At 39.6% G+C, this 21,061-nt stretch overlaps 1 protein-coding gene across 2 annotated transcripts; it reads right to left on the bottom strand.

Annotated features, from left to right (window-relative positions):
- Nucleotides 1–5,001: 5,001 nt before the first annotated feature.
- Nucleotides 5,002–20,960, bottom strand: TWF1 (twinfilin actin binding protein 1). 2 transcript variants are annotated; one of them, XM_065637967.1, is made up of 9 exons: nucleotides 20,809–20,960; nucleotides 17,477–17,554; nucleotides 14,713–14,891; nucleotides 13,323–13,418; nucleotides 11,768–11,872; nucleotides 9,137–9,262; nucleotides 8,767–8,917; nucleotides 8,218–8,339; nucleotides 5,002–6,549 (listed from the first exon to the last, which is right to left on the bottom strand). In XM_065637967.1, exons 1-9 carry the CDS (start codon nucleotides 20,831–20,833, stop codon nucleotides 6,379–6,381), a joined length of 1,053 nt encoding a protein of 350 aa, XP_065494039.1. In that variant the 5' UTR covers nucleotides 20,834–20,960; the 3' UTR covers nucleotides 5,002–6,378. The 2 variants fall into 2 exon arrangements, with proteins under 2 accessions (XP_065494039.1, XP_065494049.1); XM_065637977.1 differs by lacking the exon at nucleotides 11,768–11,872.
- Between the last annotated feature and the right edge of the window lie 101 nt (nucleotides 20,961–21,061).

The raw sequence follows: 21,061 nt of genomic DNA on the forward strand, positions 1-21,061 counted from the left end.
GGAATTGAGTGTACTACCAGCAAGTCTGCTGATGACACCAAGCTGGGAGGAGTGGCTGACACGCCAGAGGGCTGTGCTGCCATCCAGCGAGATCTGGACAGGCTAGAGAGTTGGGTGGGGAAAAATTTAATGAAATATAAGAAGGGGAAATGTAGAGTCTTGCATCTGGGCAGGAACAACCCCAGGTTCCAGTACAGGTTGGGGAATGACCTATTAGAGAGCAGTGTAGGGGAAAGGGACCTGGGGGTCCTGGTGGACAGCAGGATGACCATGAGCCAGCACTGTGCCCTTGTGGCCAAGAAGGCCAATGGCATCCTGGGGTGTATTAGAAGGGGGGTGGTTAGTAGGTCCAGAGAGGTTCTCCTTCCCCTCTACTCTGCCCTGGTGAGACCTCATCTGGAATATTGTGTCCAGTTCTGGGCCCCTCAGTTCAAGAAGGACAGGGAACTGCTGGAGAGAGTCCAGCGCAGGGCCACAAAGATGATTAAGGGAGTGGAGCATCTCCCTTATGAGGAAAGGCTGAGGGAGCTGGGTCTCTTTAGCTTGGAGAAGAGGAGACTGAGGGGTGACCTCATCAATGTTTATAAATATATAAAGGGTGGGTGTCACGAGGATGGAGCCAGGCTCTTCTCGGTGACAACCAACAGTAAGACAAGGGGTAATGGGTTCAAGCTGGAACACAAGAGGTTCCACTTAAATGTGAGAAGAAACTTCTTCTCAGTGAGGGTGACGGAACACTGGAACAGGCTGCCCAGGGAGGTTGTGGATTCTCCTTCTCTGGAGACATTCAAAACCCGCCTGGACGCCTTCCTGTGTAACCTCACCTAGGTGTTCCTGCTCTGGCAGGGGGATTGGACTAGGTGATCTTTCGAGGTCCCTTCCAATCCCTAACATTCTGTGATTCTGTGAAAACAGTCTGGCTTACAGCTGAATTTGAAATTTCATGATTATCAAAGAGAAAGGAAGTACTGAGAAATGATCTGACTGCATTCACAGATACATATATTTGTAGAAAGCATGTGATTTCTAACACTTGTATTTACATCATTAGATCTCTGGCTATTAGCTCATTCTATATTGCCTTTTAAAACTGACAGTTTAATTTAGGTAAGGGTAGATAAAACTTTACAGGGCCGAAATGGGGCTTGTGGGGAAAAAATGCTCTAAAGCTAAATCAGAATAAAATCTGCTCAAGCCGTTCTTCAATATTAAAGATCTCCTCAAGCTGTAATGTGAAGGTTTCTTACTAGATCATGTCTGCTTTTTACTATTCCCTGGACCAAGAAACCAGCCACAGTGTTGTGCTGAAGTGTGTTTGCTGTAGGAACTCCCCAGTCAGCACTGTTCATCTCTGGTGCGGGAGAACAATTCTGTTTATGCACCAGCTGTGATGTTCCAAGTATGAGGAGCATCTTGGCTACAAGAACTTCAGTCCCTCTTCTGTCATGCTCGGCCATGACTGTTTGCAGTGCTGCTGGCAGTACCTCAGTTTTGGCAGCACTTTGCCTTGCTCACTGAAGGTGAAGCATGTTAGCTACCCTTTCATTTAAAAAAATCTTTGAATTCATTTAATATTATTCTAGTGAGGAATGAAAATGTGAGGTGTTAGGTAATTAGGTAAAGCTAACTATCTTAATGTGGGAACTTTAAAAAAAAATACAGAGGGTCCAAGGAGAAGGAACTTCTGCTTTTCACCCCCAGATTTTTTTGGGGGGGGTCTTGATACAGTGATGTCAGCACCTGTAGGCACTGGCAGGGCTAAATGAAACAGAAGTCAGCTAGTCTTATTCCCTGCAAAAACCTTAAACCATCCTGGGATTCATACTTCTTTGTATTAACTATTGCAGTAAAGCTTTCCAGGACACAAATTGGTAACTCGAGTCATTCAAGTTCCTCGTGAGTATAAAGGTGTGATCTAGTTCCATTGAACTGGAGGCGAGAGAATGTTTGGTACAGGTCTGGTGCATGAAGGGAGATGATGTTGGGATGGAGACAAGGGCCAGTGTGGCTGGTCTGCATCCTGTCTCAGTGGGGAGGGTGCAGGGATGGGCACCTGAGGATCACTGTTCTCAGCAAGACAACCTTTTGCACCTTAGAGATTTAGAGAACTGTAACACAGAGCAATTAAGTCACCTCCAGAAGGAGTTACTAATTAAAAACAGGAAGAGTGATTTATTGCGATTCCAACTCAGACTCTAGAAGGAAGCAGCAAGATAAAAGCAAATGCTAATGAGCCATAGAAAATTGCTGTTAAGGAAACTTTAGAAAGGGCAACAGTTCTGCCCTAGGCTGCAGCAGGAGGTAAGAGAATGGCTGTTACGAGACAGAGCAGAGGTGTCTGCACAGCCACCAGGCCAGGACATGACCATTAGTGGCTGCTGAGAAATGAGGGCAAGAACAGGACACTACATACCTAGAGATACTGCACTGGAATATGCGGGCTTTGGGGCTCATTCACTTTGCAAAGCATGTGAGGTCTTCATTAGTTATTAAGCCTCTATCAAATTTTCTTTCCTTTGTTTAGTTATTGAAATAGGAAGAATTGCTTCATCTTTATATTTGGGCGGGCCAGCTGAGAGTTTTATGTAACACCTACTGACTAAAAGGCAAAACTGCTTCTGATACTTACGGTCACACAGAGGCCCAGCCTCTTCCCTCCTCTCACATTGCTCCTGCTCCTCTTCTAGGAGTAGCTTTTCTTCCCATGCAGCATTTTGCATTAAAATTGTTCTCTGAAATCCTAGTTCAACACATCTTCAAATTTCCTTCTTTTAACTGCAAAATTGCCATATCACAGACTTTCCCATGGGGATGTGTTGGCAGGACAGTTAAAAGAAACGCCAAACCACTAAATGTTCTTTTCAGCTTGAATTTTGAGAGCAATAGTAAGACTTCAAGCAAACTACTTTCAGCTTAGACAAAAAAAAAATAATGAAACAACATGATTCGAGCAGTTTAATTATACTACCTTGTGCTGAGCAAGTAATGACAGAACTGTTCAATTACTAATCAACTACTTCAGCATTTTAAAAGAAGAACTTTTTGAAGGGGCTTATTATTGAAAGCATAAAAACCTTAAGAGATGAAGACATCTGGATCTTGCAGTGGAGGCCCCTGTACTGATTGTGTAAGGCAACAGGAAAGTAGCTGTTTCTAACATACTGAATTTTCTTCAGTCACAAAAAGCCAGGAATTCTGTTCCTGCCCACCTCCCCTCTTTCCTTGCAGTCTCTTTTTCTATACTGCTTTCTAGTCCCATGGGAACTGGCTGTTACTTACACATCACGATGTTAGAATACAGCCCTTTGTTAAAGAGATGATGGAATGACTCAGGCAACACCAAACTACAGCATCAATCTTTATTTATAAAGTAAATTACAAAATAGATAAGGTAAACTTTGTTAATTTTAGCATCTGAAGGTGGTTTTCATTGAATACATAGACACCATAAATCAAGAGTTTCCTTTATTGATCTGTTTATCCAAGTAATAGAGCAATTATTACCTTGATTAGTTTTAAAAGCCTCTGATAGGAGTGTTTTAAAAGATCAAATTCTCCCTACCTTGCAACATAAACATTTCAAAAACAATTACCTGTGGTGTTAATTAACTATTTAATAGCTTGTGAGTTAACTGCAAGCAGCTGCATTGCTTTTGGGCTTTATGAAGGCAAACAACAATTTGAGTGGACACTTTCAATTATGAAATGACGAGAGACAGAAAAGGAGTAACTGTCATTAATGCCCTCATTTTGTGCTGGCTCTGAACCTGCAGTAACAGTAGTAGTGTCATGTGAGGCAACTACGCAGATGTAAACGTGATAGATCTCACAAAAATTTCAGATGCTTCTTATTGCTTTGTCAGGAGAACAGCTACAAGAGGCCTGGAGAGGCAGGCGGCAGTGCAAGACTTCATGAAATTCTCTTTTAGGGGAAAGGTCGGGGGAAATATGCTCAGGACATGACTCTCCTGGCTGGTCAGGAGTTTGCACACCCACATAGAATATTTGCAAGTAAGATAATTTACAGTGTCTGGTTTGGGCCAAACTCTAAAGCAGCTCATTACAAACACCCTCGCATAATGACTTAACCAGCTCTCACCATCCTCCAGATTAAGCTTTCTACCTCCCATTCTCATCTACTTAGGACAGGATTAGGAAGAAAAAAAACCAAAACACAACATGCACATAACCCTATCAGGTCAAATGTTCATTATTTAAAACATTTAGTATTGAAAAGATGAACTTCTTTACTGGCTCAAGTAAGTGGAAAAATGTATATGCACTCTTGGTAGGGCTGACACATGGGCATGGATACTAAATCCAAACAAAAACCCCTCTAGCAGTAACTTTAAACTGCTACACTCAAAAGGTTTCCCTTAAAAAAGAAAAAAGGGAATTAGGTGTGCTGAAAAGATTCAGAGTTCAACTAAAAATACATTTAATTACAGTGTACAATGACCTGCACACACTTTAACCATGTTTAAAAAACAATGACATTCGCCTGGCAGGTAGTACATAGAAAAAAACAGTTCAAAGACCAGCTCCTTGCCCAAGAGGGAGAAGGCAAGAGGCAGAAAGAGAACCTGGTAGCTAAGGGCAAGCAGGAGATCAGCGGAGGATCAAGAACTATTGAATTGGATTGATGTAGTGTGTGAGACTAAATGAAAAAAGCTGAGGTGTCAAATTTCTACTGCATATATAAAAACACAGTAAAACAAACAACTACTGCAATCTTCACATTCTATAGTGCAATCTCAGATGTCAAGAACGAGCTAGTATCTCAAAATAAAATAAATTTTATCAGGAACTAGTAGTGTCAAAGCATTATTTCCCTACGAAACCAGGTTTAAATCCACCAGGTAAACACATGATTCAGGTATATAATGTGTACACCCAGCACCTATGATAATATGCAGTGAACCAAGACTTGCAACTCCCATGTAGCTTTAACCAAAAAAAAAAAAAAAAAAAAAAAAAAAAAAAAAAAAAATTTCAAAACCCACAAAGCTCACATACAAAACACTAAAAAGTAAGTCCCCACTGGGGAATATAATCTATCCACTAGTATTTGCCTCATTACACAATTTTAAATATTTAAGGTCATCCAATACTTGATTTCCACATCTAATCCTTCTTTAATCTACCTATCAAAATAATCTATTTTTCCTCTTCCTATTAAAACACATTACTCATAGTCCAATCAAGTTTAGACTTTTCTGGCTGATTTTAGTGTTTTGGAGGAGAAAAAAAAAAACATCAACAAAAAAGGACAAAATCCTAACCAGATGCTGTCAGCAGTTATTCAAGACCTACTTGGATTTTGTTACAGATTTAAGTTACTATTCAAGTTCAAACATTTAGGAAAAGTCATTTTCAGAACACCTTGAAAGTTAAAATTGCAGTTGACACTGCAAACACACTAGGGTCTCAAAAATAACTTGCCATTATGAAGTAAGTCTGATTCAATTTTTCCTGGACTTACAGAGTTTTAGATCCAAGTGCACAGATAATCAATTATTTATTAGAAACCTTAAGCATATTGCTTTGAAAGCAGCTCCATAATCTACTGAGTATACTAACTCATGCACTTTTAATTACCTTTTACTTGGCCATTCAGTACTTAATATGTAAGGTTTACAAGTGGTATACAAGTCTGGAAAAGCTGTAGTGGTTTTATGTCAGATTTCTTTTAAAGACAATTCCAAGAAATTAGTTATAAATTTGAAGTGACCATGCTTTTGTGTGGGAGAATATCCAACTATTCCTGAACACTTACATTAAATGCTTGATACCAGATTTTAGTTTGTATTTTCTCTTACAAAAAAACCCCCAAACAAACCCAAACAAAACAACAACAAAACCCAACAATGCATCATGTCAAAACCAGAAGAAAACCACCTATTGTACTATTGTCCATAAGAGCTACAAGGAAAAATATTTATCTGGGACAATTCTATATAGCCCTTCAGCTCTTCTCACATGGAAAGTCTTATGGATTTCAATAGGTTACTCATAAAAAGACAGGTTTGTTATCTAGGCATTCAGCTGCAACGTAACCGCAGAATACATGGTCTTAATAGTCTTACGTCTGCAAAGTTTATGATCAAATGTACAGATATTAAATAACGGATTCTAATTGAAAATAAACGGCTACTAGATTAGTTTTCTAGCTTTAAAATGATTAGCTCTTCCACATGTCATAAAACATGGTCAACAAATATAATCATGTAACAATATAAAAAGTGTTGAGGTCAGAAGAGAGAAGAGTAAAAAGAGCCTTTTTTTTCCCCTAACATCTATGAATGGAATGATTTCGGTTCATTGCCAAAAGCCAGAATTTCATTTCTTAATGTAATACTTAAATGCAAACAACAGTTTCTAATCACTAGGTGTTTCAGTCTCTGCTGGACCTCTAATCAGTCTTCGTATTCCCCTCTTCCCCGCAGGACCTTTTGGTTTAGCAAAACTTTGTTTGTGAGCATGTTGTTTCGGATGAACCTCCTCATAAAGAAAGTCAGCGGTTAACTCATCACCATTATCTATTTCAATCTGGGAAAAAAAAATCCAACATTCATCATATTCATCTAAAGGTAACATTAAAAAACATTTTGAAATTTTGCTGAAGCTCTAAATAATATATTAAAACCATATGTGCCATAATGTTCAGAATCTAGCATGGAGATGTTCTCCAACTTGTGCCTCTGCCCTGAGCAATCTTGGGTAGTTTTTCCAAGAATCTGCTATACTCTTACCAGTATTAAGTATGATTTGACTTAATTATTTTTCCTGAAATATAAGCACAGATACACAGTACATATGCCAAGAAACTTCCTGTGTCCCAAGCTTTAGCACATTGTACATGTTAATACTAACCAGGAGTAAACATTCTATGTGAAAACAAGTGGTTAGTTACTCAACTGTAAAGTAACTTCCTTAATAAAAAAAGCAGCACGCAGATTTTTCAGAACTACATTTCCTTTCTTCATTCTGCCCTCTAAAATCAAAAAAACTTTTCACCGTCCCAACTCCATATTTTAAGAATGTTATTTTTGTTTCACTAAAATGTGCTTTAAAGCAATGTGCATGCATACTGTCATCTCCTGAGATGGAACGGGAGGAGTACAAACAGCTGATACGATTAGCTGGCTGCTGCACCTCAGCAAGTATTCAAGCCAGGGAAAAGCTATAAGTTGTTTAACGAACAAAAGGGGGGGTTGTTTTGGTTTTTACAATTTAAGCATATAAACCTGAATGGAAAGAAAATACTGTTCTCAAGCAAAACTCCACTGTTTTCAATTCCAGGAATTTAGAATTCAGAGAAATGCTTTGGCCCTGCTCTGCTGAGCATTCAGCGCTCCATGGCCCGCCAACCATAGCACTTGACAGACCTGCCAGCCATGATATTGCTGTTAGAAGTTCCTGCTTCAGAAATATGTCTACGGGAATTTCAGGAGTCACACGGTGTATTTATTTTGTCATAGAAAGGAAATTTCTGAGAAATAATTACATATAAAAACCACGTAGTAATAATCTACTTAATTCATGTAACTTCAGTGAAAAGATTTACTATTAACTCTGCTAATTTTTAGGCAGACATAATCCCCCCAGAAACCAAGCCTGAAAGTTTTTCATAACCATATGTCACATAGTCTATAAATGGACCATTCCTATAGTCTCTGCTCTGGAGGTGAGAAGCAACTTATTGCATAGTAGCAAAATCTATACAATGTAAGAAAAAAAAAAAAAATCAGCTTGCTTGCAAATCTTTGTTTGCCCCATCAAGGACTCCTAAGATAGCAGTTCTGAGTTCCAGAACTGTGGCTTGAAATTATTTTTAAAATCCTTAAATAACCTTGGCTTTAAAGGAATTTAATATTCAACAATAGCGATGTGTTGTGGTCCAAAATATGACAGGCCTTTAAGTAAGAAATCATGTTAGTACTAAATAGTCCTTCAAAGCACTACTCTCAAACACTCCCTTGATGTACAAATGTTAAAGCTATGAAAGTGCAGAAATTAAGAACCAGATAAAAGCTTCCATAACTTATCTCTGGAGCTTTATCAGCAAGCATTTCTTGTTCAGGACAAACTTTAAACTTTAATAGTTACACAACACTTCTCATTGTTTAGAGAAGGTGGTGGCAGAGACAGTTATAGTTAGATATTAAGGAGGGAACAGAGGGATGGAGAAAATACCAGTATACCCAGCATACTTACCTTCCTGATTATCTGCATCCACAACTGTGTTTCTACAATTTCTAGCAGTGGACTTTTGCAACTAGAGTAGAGCATTCGTTCTCGTATACTACAGGTATACCCTGGCATAGAGTAGATGAAAACTGTGGGAGGGAGGGGAAAAAAAAAAAATTAGACCGTAACTCCACTCCATCAAAACCCTTATCACAAAATCACGTACAGCAGAGAGGCATTGCAAATCAACTATGCAATCTGAAATGGAAAAATGTAACATCATTCTGGACCTTTTTTGCTTCAGCGTTTCATTTCAAATTGGGGATGAGAGAATGGCCAGTATCTTTGTTTTCACATGACAACTGATTTATGAGTGTTCATAATCAAAAGGGATAGCTCACTGCTTTCTAAACATAAGGACTCTTCAGAAGTCAGTTTCGCAACCAAATGACTCTGAAATTTATGATCATGCTGACAGACAGATTACTTTTATGACACATCTTTCTCTCTGCCTCAAAATTACCAAAGTATGTAAAACAAGCCAATGAAATTTCATATTGGGAAACTTTCTCATACCTATGGATTCCAAATAGTCTCCTTCATGGGTATGCTTATACAGGAAAAAGTGGTAACGCGCAGCATCCTTTGGAATTCTTTTTGGCAAGTCCTTCAGTTCAGTATGAAGCGTGTTGGCCAAAATAATAGTTTCATTTTTCATATCAATTTGCTGTTAACAAAGCAAACCTGAATATAGTAAATATACAGAAAGCAAACCAGAGAACTAAACAGGACACTAAAAAAAAAAAAAAAAAAAAAAAAAAAAAAAAATCAATTGATCTAATACGGAATGGTAATTTATCAGTGTACATCACCAGTGCACATTGTTTAATGTACAGGCAATCTATTTTATACTTACTATTAAAAGAATAAAGTATTTTATACTTGCCAGTTGTACATAATTGAGTTTCTTATTTTTCAATTTCTCCAAAGCTTGAATAGCTTCTTTAGCAATAGGGAATGCTACTCCTTGCAGTGTTTGATGCTTGGTATCTATACCGACATCCGTTTGTACCTGGAACACAAGTTAATTGAGATGTAAACAGAAACCTCTGTAAGCATTTGTTTGGTTTCATACAATAACTGACAATGAGTTGCATATGAGTACGGTCAGGTAGCAGTAGCTATTCTGAAAATAAACTACCCTAAACCATCATCCCCACATAAAACAGATCTTCATTTTTCAATTTACAGGTCATGTTTGCTTGCTGACCTGAAAACAGTGTCAGATCTCTGAAACCGCTAACTTTGCGGAGCCACCAGAAACATCACAGGGAAAACGGGCTCAAGGGTCGGTGCAGAAGCTCTAGGTTAAATTCTGGTATAAAGATAGGGTAAGCCAGGAGGAAAGAGCTTGATTTTCATATGTTGCATTATATTTTTGAACTGACAATATTGCTTATAAACTTCGTTGTATCTTGAAAAAATTTAGATCAAAACATACAAATGTCATTTCTAGGGAGTTGAAATTTTTAGAGGAAGAGAGAAATTATATCTATGAGACAAACTGATCTTCTTGAAGGAAAAACAAAGCAACTTCCCTCTCTTCTGCTTCAACACCCTCCTCCCAAAAGCCTATAACAGAAAGCAAGCAAGCAAGCAAACTAAATCTTAATTTTTGACTTCCAGAAGGTCTAACATGAAGTAAAAAAAAAAAAAAAAAAAAAAAAAAAAAATCGAGGGTAACTGCAACCTAGACAACTGTTCACCATCCAGTTATGTTAGTCACAAATTATTTGAGAGAAAAGAACAGTTATTTTAAAGCCTTTTTTTTGAGAATTTATGTTTATCTTAACATTCATGCAGTTTCTCTCAGAATGAGCTATGGCCTCCAGTCTTCCCAAGTCTGAACTTATCATTTAAGTATTAGCTTTTGAATGTATTAACTTCTTTTTATAATTTCACAAATACATTTAACACTTGTGATGAAGCAGCAAAAGCCAGAAAAGTGTACAAAATGGAAAGTGTGAGTCTTGGGTCTATCAACTGGAAGATGTTCAGCTTTAATTAAAAATGAAATATGAATCAAACTGATAAAAAAATAAAAAACAAAGATACTTGGGGAAACACCAGATTATACTCCACATTTTAAGGAACAGATTGTCAGCAACAAGGAAAGAAGAGAAGAAAGCAGGTGGAAGAGCTTATTTTTGTATAAAGTCTGATAAACTTATGAAGAAGTTTATATAAATAAATATTTGCAAAATATATCTGCATAAAAGCCTGATGAATAAACATAAAATAGGCATCACAAAAATAATAAACCATAATAAAATACCATACTATATAAGCCATATTAAAATACAAGTAGAAAAAACCCAAACATAAAAGCAAGCTGTGAAGTATGGGGACAGGCAAGGGAAAGAGAATAAACCAGTATAATTCCAGATTTAAGAAAATGAATAAAATCTACCTGTCCATACTGCAACATATTTCAAACTATTAAAGCAAAATAAAAACACCTAAGTCACTTTAAAATATTTAAATTCACACCGTAAGATGTGATGGCTGCTAAGTGGTAAATAAAACACCATGGTTTGCTGGTACGCAGCTGCAGAAACAAACCATATTTCAAGCACATGAACCACGGCTGTAAAATACAAGCCTAAAGAACTAATGAGATGAGCACGACCTATTTTAATGCATGTCTGAACACAAACAGTGATCAAGTGAAGAAAAAAAAACATGCAAAAAGAATCCTCTGAAACTTTTCAGTCACTAGCTAGTTGGCGATCATCAAATTACTTGGTTAAAAGCATTTGTTAGAGGTTTTTCTATAAAGCATTTGTAGCAAAAGCAAATCAGTCTCTTAAAAGCACTAGCTATTTGTTTTGGATTTCTATTTTATTTTTATTGGAATTCTACTCACTTCCTCTCAGTGTTAAAGCCAAGTGCACTGGTGCTGGAACCTACATACATTTCCTCTAGGAATAAGGCTGCTGAAATACTCCCGGCAATCATTCACAGCAACAGTTGCTACTTTGTGTTTTCTCTACAATTTCTGCCACCATGGAAAATGTACGTGGGCAATCACAGAATGGTTGAGGTTGGAAGGGACCTCTGAAGGTCACCTTGTCCAACCACCCTACTGCATCAGGGCCACCTAGAGCAGGTTGCTCAGGTCTTTGTCCAGACAGCTTTTGAGTATCTCCAAGATGGAGACTCCACAACCCCTCTGGGCAATCTGTGCCAGTGCTCAGTCACCCTTCACAACAAAGCATATCCAGTGATATTAAAAGCATGTTATGGGCCACAGTTCCAACAACTAAACTCAGCAATTGTGAGGCCCCTGACTCAGGCATGAGGCCTTGCAAATTCAGCAAGATCATGCCACTTCGACTCCAGCCGTCATCATCATCCTGTAGTCTCAACTCATTGCGAAATTTATATTCTCATCCACTCAAACTTTCTCAAACTTTCCGTTTTCTGTTTTGCCCTTTTTTACCCTAGAAAGACTTTTTCCCTACAATATGTTTGGAAGTCCGCACCCAGTTTCCATGCTTGAAGACATTGTAAGTACCTCATTAATCTTAATTTGCCGAAGTTCCTCTTCTGCTGCAGTCAGAGGTGCAGGGGAAGACTGTGATATCAAATATTTTTTATATCCATTCAGTGAAACATCATCCTGAAAACACAATATCAATCTTGATCATTTATTGATAATAGAAGTTTTCTTCAAAGATGTTCTATGCAGAATAAAACAACCACTTCCCTCCCACACAGTTACTGTAATTTCATTTGAATGGATTACAAGTGTAGGTGCATTTGCAAATTCAGCTCATCTTCCTGTCCAGCAGGGCCCACTGGGCTGCTCTTTTGCCCAATTGTACCATGGACAGCATCTCCACAATCAGTCCCCAATTACCTTGCTAATTCAAAAATTAGCATTAATGAAGACTGTGTGCATGAAATTGTCCAGCCTTCTTGGGCAAAACCTCACAGAGTTGTCACGACTCTAATAAATAATTAAAAAAAAAAAAAATCTATTTTCTTACAAAATTTGCATGCTCAGACTGGAAGCTTATTGGTAGTTTTCTATGTCCATGTTTCCTCCACAGCTTTTTCCCCACTACAAAATCCTCAATTCTTCCCCAAATCTCCAACTCCTTCCCTTCCTTCAGCACCAGCTCCCTGTGTCAATAGAGACGGTGCTTTGGTTCAGATTTGTGCATACAATGAACTAATTAACAGGCCAAACAGAAGATAACTGCTGCACTCTGTCTTTGCTAAAGGAGGAAAAGGGGAATGATAATTTTGATCTCTAAGTAATCATCAATTTTCATGAAAGCTATAGGAATTCTGTATGTTTGAGAAGTCTAATTTGTATTTCTTTAAAACTAGCAATGGATTAAAAAGTCAAGACTGTTTGTCAGGCAGACATCACAACCATGTAAGACTTATTTCCAAAAGAAACCAAGGTAATTCAATAGCCTCGTGTTTCCTTACATACACGGCACTTGAAGGCTTTTCAATGTCCCTTAGAAACTTGTTAGATTTCATACATGCACCTTCCAGTTATCTCACCATAAGTGAACAGTCAACTATTAGTATTTTCATTGAACAAATCAGTAGCTACTAAAATTCTGTTTCCATAAGTTACAATGGCAGCCATAGACTTGAGTTACATTTTAAGGAACTGACAGCTTAATATCCTTAGTTTAAGATAAAAACATTTGTTTCTGGATGTTAATGGCTTAAAATCACTGCTCTAGCCCACTTCTGATTCAGCACCATACATCCAAAATGGCTTCTGTATACAATTGGCCTGAAAATTGCAGTGTTACAGCTTTCAGAGGATTCACATGCATGCAGTGAGATAAAGAGATGCTCCTATTATTCCTATTTAGTCTTCATAACCATTTGAAGCAAGGACTTCTTAGTCTGAAGTTGTTAAATATACTTAGTTGCTTCTTAAAATAAGAGCAATTACATTTTAAAATTGGAATAATATACATAGCTTTTAACTTTTTTCCTTAATGGAAAAAGAGCAGAAACACCAGAAATTCACACCAGTGACATAAGCTACTATACTCAGTATTTACAGTCAGTGTCCTGACTTAAAAAGAAAAACATACCTGTACCGTTCCAAATACTTCATCTTTAATATGACCACCTCCAAATTCTTTCTTAAGTGTTGCTCGTGTTGCTGCATACAACATTTTTTGACGAACCTATCATATAATAAAAGTGTTGTTTCAGTTTGGATTCCTTCTTTTTTTTTCTTTGGTGTAAACAGAATCTAGCATGTTAGTGTACCAAGTCCCTTAACAAACATCTCTCTTGAACAAATATTTTAAGTGTTGAAACTGCATTATGAAGTTGTAATTCTTAATCAACTCCACAGAATGAGCTCTGGATCACAATACTAACACACGCTATGAAATTCTCAAGGGCATGATACTATGCAGTATTATCAAAGTAATTCCAAAACTAAATCACAGCCTTAGTAAGAGTATAAGGGATTTTTTTCAAATGGGGGGAGGGGGGAAGTCAACATAATCTTTACTAATTTTAGGTCAGAAAAAACACAATTGTTTAGATCTTTTGTCACTGGTCTGTGTACTACTGTATACAATATATAGAGAAAAAGCAGACTGCAAATAACTCATTAGTATTTTTTATTTGATAGTGACTCACAGGTTTATTTTTTTCTTCCAACTACAGAGTGGAAAAAATTAAATATTCTGGGGGTAAAAGATCTAATGATGTTTGCTCCCTATCAACTTGTGCCGAACACAGTTACTTATTCCTCTATTGACAGTCTCATTTTCCCACTTTAATTCACTGTCATGTCATCCTCAAAATAATATCTCACCTTTTCCACATAATTTCTTCCATGCACTGCAACTCTTGGTGTCCTGTTGTTTCCTAACTGCTAATGAAGGTAGTAGGACTATTGAAATAGCTTTTCTTTCTGTCTTCCCTTATTCTCACATTTCCAGAACCTGTGCAGAGTATGCTAGTTTCTCTTAGAAACCCTCACCTCTAAACGCAGTTCCCTTCCATGTTCTCTAACTACCAACTAACAGTATATTCTGTGGCAGGTCACAGATCCATGAGTGCCAGCTGGGCAGCCAGCCCCAAACACAATAAACAGCTTGAGCTCACACTATAATCCTTCTCTCCATGATAACACCCATAGAGATTTCTGTCCTATATCCTTCCATGGATTTTCATGAAACACTGACAGAAAGACAGACAAACAAACAGGGCAAAACCATTGTCTTGTCTCCTCTAGTCAGGCTAGAAATAAATTGGATCAGCTGCACTCCACCTAGACCCAGTGACATGGGTCCTCAACCAGCTTCAAGAAAGATGTTTTTCCATTTTTTGTGGGGTAAAGTGAGGGGAAGGCTGGGGAATGCTTCATTCCTCAAATCCTTTTCCTTCACATCTAGGATTCAGATCAAATGGTACTATTGAAAAATCATTAACAACATGAAGTCTCTGTTGACTTTTACTTACAGGAGAGTGATCAGGTGACCATGCAATGAAGATCCATTCATATCCTTGAGCATTCTGAGAATCTAATCTGTATAATATATAACATGGCTGTTTGTCTTCAAGCAGGGGAAGGACGAAGGAATCATAATCTTTTTCCCATGATCCAACTGGCCGCCTAGAGGATCCCACAACAAGCTGCTCTATAAGCAATAACCAAAGCTACAGGTTAGCAACAATACAGTTAATAACGTTTTTCAAAATTAACCATTATGATAAACAGTTAATCAGACACTTCATCTTTCATTATTATGTCCAGAAGAATCAAAGTCAAGAACAGCCAGTGTTAAAGTGGGTGAATTCCTACGAAAGCTGTTTATGTTCAAACCCTAACTTACTTTAACCCAGATACAAATAGTTGAACAGTACTGTGCTCGTTGTCATCAAGCTCTTTGATCTGAAGGAATAAGACTGATGTTTGTATTTTTAGCATAACGTAGAGAGAAGGGAAATAAAAACTGTCTTCTGCCAGTTAATTTATTTTTAAATGGGAACACTTCAGTAGAAACGAGATGAGAGTACACTTTTAAATTTCAGAATTATCGATGCTCTTGCTATAACATATTAGTGTTTGTACTCACTGTAAGGAGTCAATAACTCAGTCATACAGTGAAAAGAGTTTGGAATGAATATGCTTGCACTAATCACTTTAACTTGATTATGTAAGTAGATAAACCTCTTTCTAATACAGCTTCATATCTATGGTCTCTTTAAATGACTGAAGTTGTTTATTATGTATAATTGGCTTAAATCTGCACAGAATACTTCAGATGTGAACTGCTATAGCAACAAGATTTTTCTCTTATTATTTATAAATAACATGGCAGCTTCCAAAGGAAAATATTAGTATAGTGTCTTTCAAAACATTTGTCAGCTTCTCAATAAATACTAGGCGCTGCAATCAAAACAGAAATACCTTGTTTAAACGGGATCCTACAACAGTCTGAATACCATGTCAGTAGCCAGTATACAAAGTATCTTTTGAGAATCTAGGACCTAACTTCTAAAACTTCAGACAAAAGTACAACAGTATACAAATGCCTTTGCAGCAAGACTTTCAGAGCTGGGCGCTCTACCACAGTAAGTCACAGAACATGAACAGCTCATGGAGAGGGTGTTTGCCCCTTCTATGATTAGATGCAAAGTAGCTGAAGTTGTACAACTAGACCAGAGTATTCAGAATGTACTTGCCAGTTCTGAACTCTAGGTGGCTTTATACTCACTTGGATTTAAGACAGGAAAATACAATTGGAGGAACTCTGTTGCCCAGCAGCAAACCTCTTATTAACTCAGATTACCAGAACCCAATTTTGACTATTATCTGTTGACTAGGAGCAGTTGTTGAAGGCTCCTGCAGACAGATGAGGCAACTGTCCCTCTTCCAGTATTCTGGGAGTTTTAAAGGTTTCTTTTTGAACTGTGGACAATAGTACCAAAGACTGGATTCTGCTTCTACACAGAGCTAAAGTGTGTGTGTATACACACACACACACACATATATATATATATAAACATACAAACACATACACAAACAGGAAAAAAAGTAGGGAATGTCTTCCATTTCTATCCTATTTCTCGGGTCATTTCATATTAAAAAGTAGCATATGAACAAAAGCATATTGTTTTACACTGCCTTGGGAAAACAAAAAACAACCAAAACCCCAACAAAACAAACAACCAAACACAAACAAAATCAATGGTATGCCAGCATTTGCTACCTTGTGCTACGGAGACCTCACCACAGTGACCTGCTTACAATATTACTATTGCTACTTCCTTAAGGAAAGCAGTATTAAAATGTCAGATGACTTCTTAAGACAAGCAAAACCAAAGAAGGTAACAGTAGGTTATTTACCTAACAATAAAAGTATGTATGTGTATGTACATGTACACACATGTACCTTTCTCCAGCTAATAGGTCTTTCAGTGTACTATAAATGAATGAACTCCAGAAAAAACACAAAACCCTAGGTTGACATTTGATGTATTTTAAAAGATGGACTAAACCATGAAGTGTCTTGTACAGTCAACTGGCATTGCTATTAAAAATAAAATTAATTATGCATTCTATCTTGCAATGTTTGCAGCCTTGATCACTTGCCAAGAAGTTAAAAGATCAAACTCAAGTTCTGCAAGGACTGTGTAATTTTATATTTATGTAATACGTGAGATTTAAGGAACAGCTCTAGCTTTGAAAACTTCTACAAAGTCACAGATTTTTTAAGCTATTTTCTATGTAGCTAGCCAGATTACTACTTAAACATCTGCTTTAATGGGACCTTCTACATGCAGGTGATCCCAGTATAAAAGGCAGATAACATTTATACTTCATCTATACTGACTAGATGCTGTGTAAGAATATCTCTGTCTAATGGAAGTGACCAAAGTGCCAAAACACTACACTGCTGTGAATTTTTTTTTTCCTCTACTCTTTCTTTAGTAAGAAGACAAAAGTAAGCCTATTTATATTACCCATATGAAATACAGAGCAGTTCTTGGTAAAATACAAACTGCCATTTGGAAGAAAAATTCAAACGCAAAAACACAGTAGCATCATGCTGAAAAGCTTAGCATCACCAAAACTTAAATTTTACCTTTTGTAAACAGAAAATGTTAGTAACATTAAGTTTTGCAGAAGTTTGTTTTTCAAACAATTGTATATGTAGGTCACTAAAACAATTAGGAAAATATCAAAAAGAATCAGAGAAAAAGAATAAATTTGACTAACCATTGTCAATGACTATTTTTAAAAGCCTGTATTGTCCATTTCTGGCTCCAACGAAGGTGTCTTTAACACTTCCACTAGCTGAAGATGAGAAAATAAAATTAACATATTTAATGAAAACCAAATTAACACATTTCACTTCCCCAGGACAAAGAATATTAACAAAGGTAAGAACAACACTGGAGAAGCATACAGTTGGCCCTTCACAACAAAGTTGGACTGAAAAAGGAACACGGGAGTGATATTCCCTCTACACTGCATATTGTTCCAGGCACTGGCATGCCACAAAAAGATGACAGGCAACACTACAAAACAGCCCTGCTTTCTATTGTACCGTATGATTTTCAACATTGTCAAAAATTAAAGGTAACATCACATCATCACTCTCAGGTTTCGGAGTTAACACAGCCAACATAATAAAAATATGACGCATCTCAAATTACAATAGCTTCATGAAGTCTGCAGGCTTAGTACAAACTTTCAGACAGAAACTTTACGCCTGCCAGGAAAATGTTAGAGCTTGTCTGGCAAACATGCCGGTCTTTCCTGAGGGTACCTCTCTGAAGAATACCAGCGAAGGCTGCAAACTGTTGCTCATATTTCATACCACCTTGTCTCCTTGTATGTATCTTGATGACATTGTTCAAACCCCAACCTATCACAACAGGATAGCTTTATAATGAATTTAGAAAGAAGTACCTAAAAATATTTTTAAATGTCTGTAATCCACATTGACACTATACCACAAACATGATAGACTCACTTCCCTAAGCATACTGAAGCACTGTGCTTGAGCCACGTGAAGATCACTCTTACCTCAAGTGCTCTGCTAAATCATCTGAGTGGAAATCAGTTTAATTATACCATAGACAGGAGGTTGTACACCATTTATTGGAGAACATGTATTGCAAGCTGGTTCTTTAAGTAATCCCACAGCATACAGCATAGCACCAGCAAAACAAACATCAAACCAGGAAACAAAAAGGATTATTTATAGTCAGGTTCAGGCCAACTGAACAGATGGTCAGATGGTATCTAGCAACATTGTTGTCCATACTCAAAACATTTTAAATTTATGCCCACAAAGTGATGTCAAGGCCCATTCTGAAATTCCAAAATGGTGTGGGAGGGGAAGGGGTTGTTAAACAAACTGAACTGCGTTGGATTACCAGTTCAACCCCAAGCTTCACCCCGGTTAGCATCTTCCCACCAAACCAGTGCAGACCCTCACTGTAATTCGCTGCCAGCTTTTCTAATCATCTCAGCCGATCCTCACCATTCCCCTCAGCACACAAACGCTGCACCACTTTATAGACCTTTAGGGTCCCCCAGGGCTTTTCTTTGTCCTCTTCTTGTCTATTATCTTTTTGTTCTTTATTCTCTCATGTCAACCCTACACAGCAAAACAAGACCAAAATCCAGCAGTCCCTGCACCAATACCAGAGCTCTGACAACTCCTGAAGTTAAAATTTTGAGACAAGACATTTGAGAAACCATCTATCAAGTGATCTACGCATTATTTTTTCATAAAGGTTTTCAAATTCACAACAGTGTGCTATTATTTTCTACTTAAACTTTCTGCATAGCAGAGACCTACAGAATCAAAATCTGTGGTTATTTCACAAATTTTTTACAGGAATGTTATTTAAAGATTATTTAGAAGACTTCAAACATATTTTAGCATATTTTCTCACAGCTCCATGTATTCTATGACTTCCTACACTATTTATCAGTACTGGCCCATTTGAAAGTCCAGTCCTTTTAGCAACTGCCTGATACATTTCACTGTCCCCATGACTTCATTTCTGTTTCCAGAAAAAAAGCAGCCCATGCTGCCAAATCTTGCAATTGTTTATGAGTGACAGTAGCCTGTTTGTAGCTAAAGCCAGCAATGGCACAACAAGTGCTATTCCTCTTCCAAATTGCAGAAGTCGATGCTTTCCTTCAAACAGGACCCCTGATCAGTGCCTGCCAAGGCAGGATCCGTGCAGGAAAGCTGCCGAGTTCCCTCCAGCTCTCCTCAGAGGATAAAAGATTCTCAAAGCTGTGAAGAAGAGCAGCAGAAGAGGCTTAGCCACTCTTGCTTGTCATAAGCAACAGAATATTCTTCTGCTTCTCCCTCCAGCATTGCCAGGAGAGAGAACAAGGGAATGAAGAACACTATAGCAGTTTTCCCCAGCCTGGAAAAAAAAGCTATGCCAGATGCACTCCCAGCCTGAAAAGCGTTAAAGAACAAGCAGCAGCAAAAAAAAAAAGCAAAGAATGGCATGCAGGTGAAGGAAAAGACAAGAGAACAGAACGGGTGCAGACTAAATGCAGTCAATGGACAAAAAAGGGAATGGAAGAGCAGTTAAGAGCTGCCATGGCTGGGACAAAAGTCACCTTCAATAATAAATATGGGAGAGCAGGCAAAGTACATGGTACAAGCAGATTGCAGAAATCGAGACAGTAAAACCCAACCCCACCTAATCCTGCATTGTAATCCCTGCTTAGCAATTCTGTGATTCCGGGAAAACCCGGTAACAATGAGAAACAATAAACGGTGTTCTAATTGCGCCTCACACCCTCCAAGGCTTGGAAACATGGGGGAAAAAAGCGTGTGTCCCCACATTTCTCTTTCGTGGCCCCTAGTGACGGGTTCTTCAGGGGCTCCCCTACTCCGGGGCTCCTGGTTCTCCTCAGGGCTCCCGCCACGACGGGCCCGGCAGCGACCCTCGGCCTGTCCCGTGCCGCCCAACCCTCCCAAACCCGCTGCGGCCACCCCGACCAGGCGACGGCTTCTCCGAAAGCCGGGCGGGCCGGGAGCTGCCCGGGGAGCCCGCAGGGCCCCGGCTGCCCCCGCACGGCTCAGCCCGCGGCAGCCGGACAACCTGCGCCCAGGGAAGTCACCCGAGCCAAGAGGGCCCTGCTCGCCATTCGGGGCTTTCTGCAGTGAACACTTTCCTCAGGCGGGCTCCCCGCCGCTCCGAGGCGGATAGGCGCGGTGAGCCGTGCGGATAAAACCCGCGAGTCTCCGCCTGCCCGGGGACGCGCTCTGGTCCGACCGGCGGCCGCCCGGGGCCGCAGCAGTTTCCCCCCCGCGCTCAGCTGGCCTCCCCCGCCATCCCGCGGCGGAAAGGACGGGCTCGTTCAGCAGCGAACAAAGGGCCCGGCACGGGAACAAATTCCGCCGGAGCGGCCCGTTAAACAGCCCCAACGGCCGCCTGCCCGCGCCCCGACCCGACCCGCGGGGAAAGGCGCTGCGCCCGGCGGGCAGGGCAGGACGAGGGAGCGGGGCCCGGCTGTCACGAGGGGCAGGTGGGCACCGCGGAGGCGAGGGAGAGCCGCACGGGTACCTTGGATACCGGTCTGGTGGGACATGTCGCGCCGCGCCCCGGGCTGTGCCGTCTGCCGCCTCCCGGCCCGGCCCGGCCCGGCCGCGCACACGTGACGCGCCGCCGCCACTCAGCAGCCGGGAGGGAGCGCGGCGCCTTCCGGGCCCCGCCGGCCCGGGCCGGCCCCAGGGCCCCGGCAGCGGCCGCCGCGCTGCTGCCCCCTAGAGCAGAGCCCCGCCGGGCGCGTCGCCTGCCCTGTGCCCGCTCCCCGCTG

This window comes from Caloenas nicobarica, chromosome 1 (assembly GCF_036013445.1).
Source record: "Caloenas nicobarica isolate bCalNic1 chromosome 1, bCalNic1.hap1, whole genome shotgun sequence".
Classification (NCBI taxonomy): Eukaryota; Metazoa; Chordata; class Aves; order Columbiformes; family Columbidae; genus Caloenas; species Caloenas nicobarica.

Bases quoted from the DNA above. Each gene is read 5' to 3' on its own strand.
- TWF1 (XM_065637967.1), bottom strand. From the start codon at position 20,833: ATGTCCCACCAGACCGGTATCCAAG. The intron at 13,419-14,712 runs GTAAGTAAAAGT...ATTATATGATAG, and splicing joins GGTCACCTGATCACTCTCCT to GTTCGTCAAAAAATGTTGTA. The intron at 8,918-9,136 runs GCAAGTATAAAA...CTTTGTTAACAG, and splicing joins AACTCAATTATGTACAACTG to CAAATTGATATGAAAAATGA.